General features: G+C 38.3%; 1 protein-coding gene across 22 annotated transcripts in view; it reads right to left on the reverse strand.

The window, feature by feature from the left end:
• Positions 1–14,142, reverse strand: part of Cspp1 (centrosome and spindle pole associated protein 1) — a 99,185-nt gene that overhangs the window by 45,501 nt on the left and 39,542 nt on the right. For 17 of the 22 annotated variants that reach the window (XM_051159255.1, XM_051159181.1, XM_051159156.1 and 14 more), the window contains 4 exons: positions 8,187–8,285; positions 6,045–6,115; positions 1,623–1,716; positions 5–62 (listed from right to left, as the gene is read on the reverse strand). The exons of 2 other annotated variants lie outside the window; for them this stretch is intronic. In XM_051159255.1, coding sequence (XP_051015212.1) covers positions 5–62; positions 1,623–1,716; positions 6,045–6,115; positions 8,187–8,285 — 322 coding nt within the window. The remainder of the gene's footprint in view (positions 1–4; positions 63–1,622; positions 1,717–6,044; positions 6,116–8,186; positions 8,286–14,142) is intronic. 3 more of the 22 variants (XM_051159275.1, XM_051159211.1, XM_051159196.1) reach the window with 1 other exon arrangement.

The raw sequence follows: 14,142 nt of genomic DNA on the forward strand, positions 1-14,142 counted from the left end.
TTACCGATTTCTCAGGGTCTTGTACTCCAGAAGCTGCAACTGGGAGTCCTAAATCTTTCTCTCTAAACAAAATTAAGATTTTATAAATTCAAAAATTATAGTAAGCACACAACCAAAATTATAGTCATCAATGAAATAGATTTGTATTTAAAGTCTATATGGTATATCTCCAAGCCAGGCATAGTGGTGCACGTCTTTAACCCCAGGGAGGCAGAGACAGGCGGATCTCTGTGAGTTTGAAGCCAGCCTCGTCTACAAAGTGAGTTCAGGACAGCCAAGGCTACACAGAGAACCCTGTCTTAGGGGGTGGGGGATGAGGTCTCCAAACATAAAAAATTCTCTTATTTGATAATACAATTTTAAAATCCAAAGTCATATTTAATCATAGTGCACAGGAAATTATGATTTACAGGTCAAGTGACTTAGGATACATATTCAAAATGAAGACTGGAGGTACTTCAGAGGCAAAATAATTTACAAAGAATAAAAGGAAAAACCAAAACAAAATAGTTTATGAAAACATTAAAATGTGTATATTCTCATGCCAAAAAGTTAAGATTCTTTCTGTAATGATTTTTAAAGAGTGTCTCAGTAACACTGGAGCAAAGAGCAGAGGACCCAGGCTGAGTTCTCAGCACCTACACGGCAGGTCACAGCCACCTGTAACTTCAGTTCTACGGATTCAGACACCCTCTTCTGGCCTCCAAGGGAACCAGCCACATGCACAGTGTACACACTTACGTGCAGGCAAAACACCCATACACATAATATAAAAATAAACCTTTAAGGAAAAGAAAGTCTTGACAGTAGAGGGCTTGCCTAATTACAAAGCACAAGGCTCTGGGTCTGAAGGCCAAAACTATAAAAAATAATTTTTTTAAATATAGCTAATAGTAGATATTAAGGTATTAGCTTCCTCTTAGAGGTAAGGAAAATGATAATAAGGTAACTGTCAAATTTTTCAGAACTAGGATTTTTATTTCTACTGTTAATTAATGTCTCACAGATTATTTAAGAAAATCGTGAGAGGGTAAAAGAGGGTCAAAAGGATGAAAATTTATATGAACTATGGTGCCCATGTTTGACCACTTCCCCTTGCGGGGGGAGGCTTGATGGCACTCAGAGAAAGGATAAGCAGGCTACCAGGATGAGAATTGATAGTCTGTGACCACACGGTGGAGGAGGAGGTCCCCCTCAGTCACAGACATAGGGGAGGGGAATAGGGTGAAAGCAGGAGGGAGGGAGGGAGGAACAGGAGGATACAAGTGAGAAGAAAACAACTGAGATGTAATCTGAATAAATTAATTAAATAAAAAAATTCATTAGTTACATTTCTCAAATTGTCAAAGGAAAATTAATCAAAAAATAAAAAAGATTATAGACACAGTTGAATACAATATAAACACTGATTTACTATATTTTATACTACACGAGTGTATGCTTACTAGTTTTGCTTTCAAACATAAGATAATTTTCAATTTGTTAGTATATGAGCAATAATCTAGCAGACATGGTTGGGTGAGCTGCAATCAAGTTACATTAGAAAAACCTCCAAACGCTTAGTCTTTACACAAGGCCACCCTACACAAGAGCATTCTGCTGAAGGCAAGCCTTCCATTTACCGTCTCTTGTTTTTCTGTTGCTCTGCTATCTGCTCCAGGAGTTCTTGCCTGTATTTCTCTTTCTTTCTCTGGAGAATTTCTCGTTCATTACCTCCTAGATAAGAAAGATAAAGTCCTTAACTCTTAGGTCACACACAATTAAAACTCAAGCTTAAGAAACTTCAGTATTTAGCTAATTAGTATGGAAGAAAGAAGCAGGAACCACATCAATATGTCAATTACTTTCTTAATTTATGAGTTCTTATCATGGGTCAAACATAGCATGCATTAATAATTCCAAAACCGTCCTCTGAGTAACAGAAGACTCATTCCAGGCCCTTACATGGTGGTTTGAATAAGAAATATTCCTCACAGTCCTGGGGTTTGGAGACTTGGTCTGATTTGGTGACACTGTTTGGGAGGCTTAGGTGTGTGTGGCCTTACCAGAGGAAGTATGTCACTGGGGTGGGCTTTGAGAGCTTAAGGCCTTGCCTTACTTCCAGTTTGTTCTCTCTGCTTCATGCTTGTAAACTCTCAGCTTTCCTCTCCTGCCATGCTGCCTGTCACCTGCTTCCATGTTGTCCCCACCATAAAAGAGTCTAACCCTCTCGCACTATAAGCACAAATAAACTCTTCTATAAAAGTCGCCTTGGTCACAAGTGTTTCATCAAAGCAACGGAAGATACCTTAATAGCTTCTATCAACTTCTTAAATTTAACAAGCCCATCCAAAGTGGAAACAGGCCCTTATTTTCTTCTAGTCATTTATACATACATACATACATACACACACACACACACACACACACACACACACACACACACACACACATGACAAAATGTAAAAGAAAGTATTAAAATAGCTGGGATTCCTATAAATACAATTAAGAAGAAAATGGAAGCTATTGCAAAAAAGAAAAAACGAGGAGGCCTTCTGCATAGAAGATAAAAAGCCACAAAAAGAACGTTATTCTGTCTCTACACTGAGAAAAGGTCCCATCATCTACAAAACTATGACTTCGTAAAAGCTCATCAGAATGCCGAGGTTATCAATAAATCAATGAGCTTAATAAACATCAAGGAGTAAGTCGGCAATCCATACCCAAGCATCATAAAGCTAGCAGACTATGGGGAAGAGGCAGCCACCATACAGCACAGAAAAGAAACCAGCTGATCCTTCAACAGATTTTCCTTTTTTTTTTTTCAAGACAGGTTTTCTCTGTGTAGCTCAGCGGTCTTGGACTTGCTTCATAGACCAAGCTGGCCTCAAGCTCACAAGAGATCCACCTGCCTCTGCCTCCCAAGTGCTGGGATTACAGGCGTGCACCACGGTACCCAGCTCTTATAGACCTTGTCTCGAAAAACTTAAAAAAAAAATAAAAACAAAAATAAAAACTTTTTTTTAAAAGGCTATATGCGCATTAGAGTAAAATACTGAGTCCCGGAAGTCCCAGAACAAAAGGATTCTCATCATCTGCTGGTCTCTGCCAGATGTTCATCAGAAAGAGAAGCAATACCATAGTCCTGAAAGAGACCCTTTTCATGGGTCTTAAGCATATACTATTTCCTGCTTTTCAAATGTCTATCATACAAGTCATACAAGTTGACAGCTGTCATCTGCTGGTGAGAAACAGGGAACTACTTTGGACCCAACATCCTACTCTCAAACCCTCTGCAAACAGAAGCCACCACTGTGGGGAAAGAGAGGAACACTGAAAAAGACACATTCCTGAGACAGACAGAGACAGCCCCACACCAAACAGCAACAACAACCCATCCTCTTCCTCGGGTGCACAAAGGTCTTGCTGAAACCTGGAAAAGGAACAAGATATTCAAAGAAATCCCTACAATTCCCATCTATGGGCAAGAAGCTCATCAGTATTATTTACCCAGGCATGGTGGCTCAGGCCTGTAACCTCAGCAGAGCTCAAGCTCATGTCCAAGCTGAACTAGAGCAACTTTTTGAGACAGTATCTCAGAACACTAAGGAAAAAGAAAAAAACAGCCCATATGTATTAGCACGCACCTGCCATTTCTGCACTAAGTAGGTACACAGGGCTGTGAACACACAACCAGCCTAAGCTACAAAGCTAGTTCTAGTCCAACCAGGGCTACTCAGTGAGATCCTGCCTCGACTATATGAAACAAAAAAAGTAAATGCTTTTTTTTTACATCCTCTGGTAAATCCCACACACTTGAAATAATAAAGAGAATGTGAATTATGCTTCCAGAGACCTAAGCAAGCATGAAGGGTCATGGATGTGGCTGTGAGGTATGGCTCTTAGTTGGTAGGCACAGGGTGCTGGAGTCAATCCCTAGCACTGAGATACAAACAAGCAGTAACAACTGCAACAGAAAGAAGCCTTCAATTGTGGAAATTCAAGTATATACTTTTAAGTGGTTCATGGCTCTGTTCATTGTTACCTCCCTCCAAACAGCTCGCACCCTCACCCCTCTCGTCCCCTCTGCCCCCCTCTCCCCATCTCTCTCAGAAAAGATCTGTGTCAGTTGTTTTCAGCATGCCTAACACTGTGACCCTTTAATACAGTTCCACATGTTGTGGTGATCCCCAACCATAGGATTATTTCATTGCTATTTCACAATTGCAATTTAGCTAGCTATAAATCATAATTTAAATATCTGATATGCATGATATCCGATATGCAACTCCTGTTGGGGTTGAGACCAATAGGTTGAGGGTCACTGGTTTATGTAGCCCTGGCTCCTGGAGCTTACTATGTAGACCAGGCTAACCCCAAACAGAGATCTGCCTGCCTTTGCCTCTGCCTCCAAGTGCAGGGATTAAAGGTGTGTAACACCATGTTCAGCTTTGTTTTTGTTTTTGTTTTTAATTAAAGTAAAGGTTTCAAATGAACAATATGAAGCAAAACACTAGGAAAATAAATTTTAGTACGCCTGAAGTTAGAGAACATTAATGACGGGCACAGTCGTTAGATGAAATGAAACCACCTTGAGAAGGAAGTGAAACACACCCCCTTCAGAGAGAGTTAGGCTCCCTGTGTACGCACACCTGCTCAGGGACACACAGCAAGACTCAAATGTAAGATGAAGCACTGGTTTAAATGACTTCCATGGTTTCTTGCAAACACTAGTCTATTGTGTCACTCATAGCTCCTGACAGCATACTAGTAAACTCAGTCCATTCATATTCATATGGCAGACTCATCTTCCTGCTGATAAAATTATTTTTTGAGTCAACTCGAAGCTTACCATTTCTCCTTTTTCCCATTTGTTACAAAATACAGAATAAATATGTGCCTTTGATCTAAAAGATCAAATTGGTCAAACCCTATAGGCAACAAGAGCTAAGTTTTTGTGAATATACTATTCTTTTCACAATATTCAATTCAAGGAAATAAAAGTCTGAAAATACCATGTGACTATATCTCAAACCATAATTTAAATTACTGACAGCATCTAGGCTAGATGAAATTAATACGATATTCAATTTACTCATGTACCTTACTAAAACCAAATTTTTAGCTAAGCATTCAAAGTGTCCATTAAAACAACAAATACATACAAAAGAACAATTTCTTTTCTATACAAAGCTATAAGCAAAAAACAAGGCTGACCACACCATTTCTGAAATGAGGACAAAGATAATGTAGCAAACCAAAAGGATTATATTCAGTAATGACCTTGACCTTTGATTAAAGAAAAGAAAATCTGGATCATCATAATGATTTTGAAAAAGAAAAAGACTGTTCAGAAACTATATAGAAAGAGCAAGTGTGGTAGTTTTAATATAAATGACTTCCACTGGCTCATATATTGGAATGCTTAGTCTCTAGGGGGAGGAATTCTTTGATAGGATTAGAAGGATTAGGAGAGGAAGTGTGACCTAGTTGGAGGAAGTCTGTCCCTAAGGATGGGCTTTTTAGGTTTCAAATGCGCACTCTCTCCTCTCTCTCTCTCCTCTCTCTCTCTCTCTCTCTCTCTCTCTCTCTCTCTCTCTCTCTCCCTCCCTCCCTCCCTCAGACACACACACACACACACACACACACACAAAATAGTGATTAAGACAACAAGGGTGGTGGAATAAAATGTTCAAAAAAAGTGAACTAAAATACAAGACAAATTCGCACTAAGAATCAAGCAAAGAATCAAGGGTCACATATAAAACAGAATACAAACAAACATTCATGGACAACAAAATTCTAGTTTAAAAAAAAGAAATAAAAAAACTTATTATACAAACTGATTTCATCTGTCATCTATAGGCCATATAGCTAACGAGGTTATCTAGCTTTACAGTATCAATAGTTCTATACAATGCACGCTAAATGCTTAGCACGGTACCCATCATAAAGTAAGCCTCAATAAATGTCTGCTGTTATTTGTAAAGGCATCATTACTTACAACACTGAGTTCTCACTAAGGACATTTAATTCAACACTCTGCAAAGAAGTGCTGGACATACCAAACAGCATCCCTGCAAAGGGACTACAGATACCGCCATTAGCAGATTTGGGTGGTTCGTTATCTTGAGCACTAAAACAACATGAGAGAGCAAACATTAAAATCCAGGTATTGTTAGGATATCACCTTTCACTTGTAGCCTCCACAAACACATGCACATGCATGTACCCTTGAAGAAAACAAATGAGGTGTGAGATGAATTATCCTCTTTCAAAGTGCTAGTCAAAACTATGGTATTTTATTTCTTTGTTCCAAAGGACCCCAGTACACATAACTTTTCTTCAGCTTCCTTCATTAAGTCCACAGATTACAAATCTTTCTTTATATGAAATCACCGAATTACACACAGGTACACACACACACACACACACACACACACACACACACACACACACACACCTCCTAATTATATTCCCATTTAGAAGAGAAAATTATCTCTTTTGGGGGAAATCATAAAAAATTTAAAAAACAAACTCTTTTTTTGTTTGTTTGTTTTTTGTTTTTCAAGACAGGGTTTCTCTGTATAGCACTGGCTGTCCTGGACTCGCTTTGTAGGCCAGGCTGGTCTCGAACTCACAGAGATCCACCTGCCTCTGCCTCTTAAGTGCTGGGATTACGGCATTCGCCACCACCACCCAGCTTTTTTTTTTTTTTTAAACTTTCTTGAAAGGAAAGAACAAAGAAAAAGTAGGACCCTCAAAGAGTACTTTCTTGGAACAAAGAGCAAGTGCTCTTACTGTCAAGGGTAATTTATACTTTGTATCTCTTCTAAGAAAGGACGGTGCTCAAAACACACCACACTACCTTCATTATGATCCTACGTTAGAATCATTTATTCTGTTCTCCTTATCAACATATACGACTGTACAAACTTCACTGTGATATACTCACACATGCATTTAATGTAGTTCCCCATTTACCCTCGTGCTCCTGTCCCACCAATTCCTGATCCTTTTCCTCCTTTGGGGGGTAGGGGGAAGAGGAGATGGGGTCTCATGCACCCTAGGCTGGCCTTGAACTCCTTCTAAAGCCTAGGAGAAGTACCTTGAACTTCTGGCCCCTGCCTCTTAGTGCTAGGATTACAGCTGTGCACCACCCCATACGGTTACACTGCTGGGATTAAATCCCAGGCTTTGTCCATAAGGGGCAAGCTCTGAGCAACTGAGCAGCATCCTTAGACCTCATGTGGCTTTGCTTTACGTTTTCATCATTTTTAAATTTTGTTTGTGTTTGCCATGCGTGTGGCGGTCAGAGGACAGCCTTGTGATTGGTTCTCTCCTGCATGACGTGGACTCCAAGGATCAACTCGGGTCATTAGGCCTGTGGCAAGCACCTTCACCTCCTGAGACATCCCACTGGCACATGTGTTTTCTTCAGGCTTTGTTTTCTAAAAGAACTATTCATCCTTAGATGACACAGAAAAGCACCACAATAAAACTATAAGGTTATTTACCTTCTTATCAAAAGAAACTTGAGTACTACCAATAAAAAAATAAATAAATCAAAAATAAAGTGAAAACTCACACTACAGGGACATTAACAATCCATTTTCATTCCAACTGCAGTACCAGGACTTCAAGATATTTTTTTATAGATTTACTTTTAACTATGTGCATGTGCCTGTTGAGGTAGCAGGTGCCTCTGGCACTGGAGTTACAGAGAGTTGTGAGCCACCAGATATGGTACTGGAACTCAGACCCTGAGCATCTCTCCAGCCACTCACTATGACACCATTCCACTGTGTTCACCTCTCCTTCATTATTTCAAACTAATTTATATGCTTTTATAATGAGAGGAGCTTGCTCTGCATGCCCTGCCAAGCTTTATAAAAAAGATCATTCTTCAGAAGAATGCTGTAGCTGTAGGATAACTCAGTGTAAAGTGCTTGTCTCACTCAAGACTGATGTTCAATCCCAGAGCAGACAGACAAGAGAGGGAGCAGGGAAAGGGACAGAAAGAATGCTGAAAAATAAGTCACAAATATTCACTCCCTATGATCGCCTCCTCTTTTCCCCAGTGAACTCCTTCCACTAGTAAAGGATAATTGTTAATATACTATCTTTTCCACTTGTTCCTTAAGCCAGTTTCAGGCAGGTGCTCTTTCAGAGTGTGAAGACTAAAGGACAGAAGTGCTATCACGTACCTTTTATTTCCAGCAGATGGCATCTGTGTGTTCGGCTGTTTCATGGCATCATCCTCGTTCTCCGGAGGAGGCACATGCCTTTGTCTGTTTCCATGTGGCCTTAAAAACACATTACCTCATAGAGCATGCCCCACACACAATGGATCTTCTTATATCTCTCTAGGGCTCTACAATCTCATGTGTTTTGTGTATTAGCATTAAGAGGAACAAAGGATTGTGCTGACATTTTACTGTAAACACATTCCAAGTTAATTCAAATTAGATTTGCCTCAAGTATGATCTGCTAGTTAACAAGAGGTATTAAGAGTTTACATCCAAATTTGTTTGTTGTTGTTTGAGTGGACAAGAATATACTAGGAAAATACTCTACAATGCGACAACCTCCATCCCTAATACTCTCTGTCTTAACTGAGATTACTGTAAACTATTTCTATAACTTATAGAATATTTTATTTTAATTTTATATTTAAATATTTAATTTTTACTTTTGTGTGTGTGTTTGTGTATGTATGTGTGTACCCTCATGTGTGCATACAAGCCATGTCTTTGCCAGTGCTGAGGAGGCCAGAAGAGGGTGTCAGATCCACTTAAATTAAAGTTGAGGAAGCAGCAAGTCATTCAACTTAAGTGCTGGGAACTGAACTCAGGTCCTCTGGAAGAGCAGCCAGTGTTCTTAACCTGTGAGCCACCACCCCAGTCATAGACAGATAGACAGACAGACAGACAGACAGACAGACAGAAATAGAGGGGTTTTTTTTTTTTAAGATAACACACTAAAACATTTTTAGCAATTGGCTAATATGGGAATTACAGGGCACCTTTTGCAGGCCATCCTACTCTGTCTCTGAAATTTACAGACAGAACTCAAAACAAAATTGGTTTTTTTATTAAGATGTATACATTCTGGGAATGATTTCACTATGCATAAAACCAAGGCTTTTAATATAAAAACTGGCACAGTAAACCCCATGACAGAATGCTACCAAAAGCCACAAAACACCATTTAAAACAGTCTGATGCAAAACAGACCTGAGAAGCCTTCATTTTACTATAAGTTCGTAAAGAAGAAAAACAAAGTTTAGGGTTTGTTTTCTTCTTTTGAAAAGCAGTCATTTAAAACAGTGGAAAATGTTTTCAACTCCTTTTTTTTTTCCATTTGGCAAACACTGATTTGTTTTTTGAAGTATAATTTCTCATGCCAGAGAAACAGCATAACCTTTTACATAAACATTTATTAGCATTTTACATGTCATATTTCTTTATGTGCTGTTAAGAGATTATATTTTCCTTCCGAAGATGATGAAAAGAAATATGGTTGAGAAAGTAATACGATATTTAACATAAGGTTGATGATCAGATTAGCAATACTGGCCACACTTAGCTGTACAGGAAACGAGCCGCACTCTCCAAAGAGCCTGCCAGTCACAGTCGCCACCTGTTCCCACAGCAGAACCGTGATTACAGAGCTCTAGAAAATGTGCTCATATATTAATAACACTGTGACGCTGACATGAAAATAGGAATTGCTTCCATTTTTTACCCATATTTAAATTTTAAATTTACTTCAATTTAACTTTTTTTAAAGCTAGCTTTATTTAAACTGAAGTGTACATGCTCAGCTCACTTTTAAACTGGCACATCAATCTAGTGACATCCCTATTTCTACCAATTAAAGCAAAGGTAAATACAAACATAAAATCCAGTTTTTAATTAAAAAGGCGCTTCGTTCATCAATATAATACACATGTGCAGAAAATTTAATGCACCAGGCTTGAACATGCCTACACTTAGAAAAGACTGCTTACATAGGTAGCTCTTGGATGTCACCTGACAACATAGGATTTTAGGAGGTTCCCCTCAGTCTAGGAACTAATTAATGAGTGCATCACTCTGTTTTTCACAGACAATATAGGCTATGAACGCTTACTTTCTTATAAGGAGCCTGAATGTTAGCTTATGCTAGGAAAGGGCATACATATAAGATCCCTCAAGAAAATCTTTAGCACCAAGACCCAATTCAGCGCTGCAGGAATTGTATCTTCTGTGTCTCTTCACTGACGTTCCAAAAGAAAGCATTTGTTTGCCTCTACTGCTGTCCAGTGCCCCTTCCCCTGTGCTGCTCTGCCTTTTTGTCCTACAGCTACAGTAATCGCTGCTGTCAGCTGGGTGCAGCGGCTCAGGAACGGTCTTAGGAACCTGACATGACACACAAAAGTAAACTCACTGGTGTGGTTAAGAGGTACCTACTTCAGCAAAAATATATTTAATAGTTATACAGAGAAAAATAAACTTACCATTTTTAAAGCATACCTTTGTGACCCAAAATTAAAAGACAATAAAAACGGAATTTTTTCTAAAATTAACCAAAGAACTATAGCTTTCTGCATTTTCAGCTAACTTATCTAAAAACAATATTTGTATTTATAATCTTAATATGCTTAAGATTGTAATAGCTACAGCCAAGTACCCACACGAGAATATAGCTCATAGGTTCTTCACATACAGATCATACCAGCAAGCACTATATTCCCAAAAGGTTATTTTGAACCATACTAAACTTAGAAAGTTTAACAAATTATTTATGTTTAAAATCAAGGATGTTGCTAATAAGTAAAATTACAAAACTTTCCCAGGAACAGTACATATAAAAAAAATTCTCAAGTATACTTCCAATAAAAAAACAAAGCTCACTCACAAGACTGTAAAATTCACCTATCACTTATAACAATAATAAAATAAATACTACAGAAATAATTAAGAGCAGGGGTGAGGCTTTACACACTTTACTAAGAAGAACTACAAAATCATAAGGCATCCTGTTCAAGTTTGTGAATTGCTATATAGGAAGACCAAATAGAAAAAACAAAACTAAGTTACTAATATAAGACCTTAAAAAAAAAAAAGGCTTCAGATAGAAAGCCATGAAACTAAATTATAGTTTAAAATCTTAGCCAACTTTTTATTCCTAATAAATTTGAGACTGAGAATTCAATAGCCATATTGAACCCATACACTTCACCTTTTGCAGGAGTGGGTATCAAACCCAGGGCCTTGAAAATACTGGGTATACTGGATGGTGGTAGTGCACGCCTATAATCCCAGCACTCAGGGAGGCACAGGCAAGCAGATCTCTGTGAGTTCAAGGCCAGCCTGTTCTACAGAGCTAGTTTCCAAGACAGCCAAGTCTACACAGAGAAACCCTATGGAAAATCCCAAAAAGAAAATATCAGTAAGCTACATCACAGCCACCTGATTCTGTTTAAAAACAAAACAAAAAACTTTTATAGAATTTATTTCATTTATAAACTTTCCTGTCATTTAAGAAATTTACCTGCCTGGCAGTGGTGGCACATGCCTTTAATCCCAGCACTCAGGAGGCAGAGGCAGGCAGATCTTTGTCTGTAAATTCGAGTACAGCCTGGTCTACAAAGCGAGTCCAGGACAGCCACGACTACAAAATAAACCCTGTCTCTCAAAAAAAAAAAAAAAAAAGTTTACTTTAATAAAATTTCATCTTATTTCTCCAATTTACAATGAGAATTTTTATGGTGGTTTAACAGGCTCTTTTAGTAAGTGTTCTTGGGGCCAGTAGGAGATGGTGATGCTCAGCGGTGGCTTACTGTTGCTGTCTCTCAGCCTCTCAGCCTGAGCTGCCCCAAGATGCTTCCCAGCAGCAGTGCACTGATGTCCAAGACTGCTCAGATCCGTGCCTGAAAAGCTTTCTGATTAGCAATTACATCAGAGAAAACTGTCTTTATTATGGAGTGATCTGTACAAAGGCCTAAACCTGTCTAAGGTATTACATATACAGGCTCACACACCATACCTTAATCCATCAGTATTGTGCTTAATATTCAGAGACAGGAGTTAATTCATTAAAATAGAAATAACATATAATTGGATTTACATTTTGAAGAAATAAAGTGCTTAGACCCAAACTCATTTTGTCAAACTCTTTTGTCAAAAAGAAATTGCCTGCATAAAAGAAAATATTTGCTTCCTCTAATTTACAATTCAAAATGTGGTTCAGAGACTGAAATAACTGCAAAATTTCATCATCCTACTCCCAAAAGAAAAGAGAGAAATGTTAACAGAAAAGCCTTCTCCTCCCCTCTCTCTCCGCTTGAACACCTACTGCTCTTACAATGGGCTGTCAGAACCTAAGTCAGGCGCTTACAAGGAGGGGAACCCAACACCCTCTTCTGGTCTCCAAAGGGACTTACAGATATGCACATCACATGCACACATATAAATAAAAATAAATCTATTTTAAAAATCATAATGCCCAAAGAAACAAAGTTCACACCAGAAGACATGTTTGCACTAAAAATTAATATATGTTAATGCTCTTTAAAGAATTGGGAGTCTTCAAAGGGAACCTGTTTAAAAGCACAGATATTTTCAACTAACTTCAACATGATGAATAGCTCCTACATAACAATACTTGTTCCTTTTTTCCTTAAGCTACCCTACTTCAGAAGTGAGTCTATAATGTTTAGACTTACAAAGAACAAATTATAAAAATAAAATACCAGGACTGGGGGGAGGGGTTGCGCCCCACCCTTAATCCCAGCACTTGAGAGGCAGAGGCAGGCAGATCTCTATGAATTCAAAACCAGCCTAGTCTACAGACCAGGACAAGCCTGTCTCAAAAATAGCAAAATAAAATAATAAAATAAAATATAAAATAAAATGAAATAAAATATAAAATGAAATGAAATAAATAAAATACCACCTGTAACTTCACACACTGATATAGCACACATAACTTCTCTCTCTCTCTCTCTCTCTCTCTCTCTCCTCTCTCTCTCTCTCTCCTCTCTCTCTCTCTCTCTCTCTCTCTCTCTCTCTCTCTCTCTCTCTCTCTCTCTCTCTCTCTGAGACAGGGTTTCTCTGTGTAGACTAGGCTGAGGCACAAAGACAGTCATGAGTTAAGAGGGCAACCTGAGCTATAGTGTGCAAGTTAACATGCATCCATGCAGGTGAATCATGTGGCTTGCTACTGAGCTATGCAAGTTTACATGCATCCATGTACATGAGTGATGTACCTTGCTACTGAGTTCTGCTTCCAGGGCCTTCTGAAATGCTACCTGCAAGCCAACACTATCCATCATTTCCAGTTCTTTTCCAAATTGTGTAGCTAATAAATATTTCCTATTCTCAACTATATCTTTAATGTAAAGGTAAAAATCTGTTACAATGGAGGTGGAGAGATGGCACAGCGATTCAGAGCACATACTGCTCTCCTGGAAGACCCTGGCTCTGTTTCAGAACCATATCAAATGGCTAACAATGGCCTGAAATACCAGTTCCAGGGAATCTGAAACCCTCTGGCCTCCATAAAAGTGCATGTACATTGTACACAATAGGCTTAGGCAGGGATGCATTTTTAATCAATCATTTTGAAAATTGCTAAAATGACCTTTCTGAGGAAGAATTAAAGGTACTAAGTGAGAAGCCAACAGCGGTGGATAACTTGTAGCTAGTCTTCTCATTCTGTCTTATATAATAAATCATACTATACTAAATAGGCACTTAATCTATGTGGCCTATACAGACTCCAGCCTCAGAGGAAATGTTATTTCAGAATTTTACTGAATGTCTATTAACTATAAATGTGCAAATAACAAGATTTAAATAGAATGGAAATGCTAATAACCACATTAATACATGGAAAAATCACCAAACAGCATTTCCAATACTGAAAACTTCTTTGACTAGTTAATACTAGAGTTAAACATTATAAGACGACATATTAACTTCTATTGCTCAGTTAATAAATAAAAGACTAGCACGAGCTACATTTTAAGAATCTATAATTCAAAGAATCATTAAAAAACTATTCAATTTCAAAGAGCTCGTAAACATCAATTGTACTCATTATTATGCATACATAAAAGATACACACAAACACAGAATACAAATCATTAGTCACAGTGAGAGCCCACTTTGTTAA

This window comes from Acomys russatus, chromosome 2 (assembly GCF_903995435.1).
Source record: "Acomys russatus chromosome 2, mAcoRus1.1, whole genome shotgun sequence".
In the NCBI taxonomy this organism is placed as follows: Eukaryota; Metazoa; Chordata; class Mammalia; order Rodentia; family Muridae; genus Acomys; species Acomys russatus.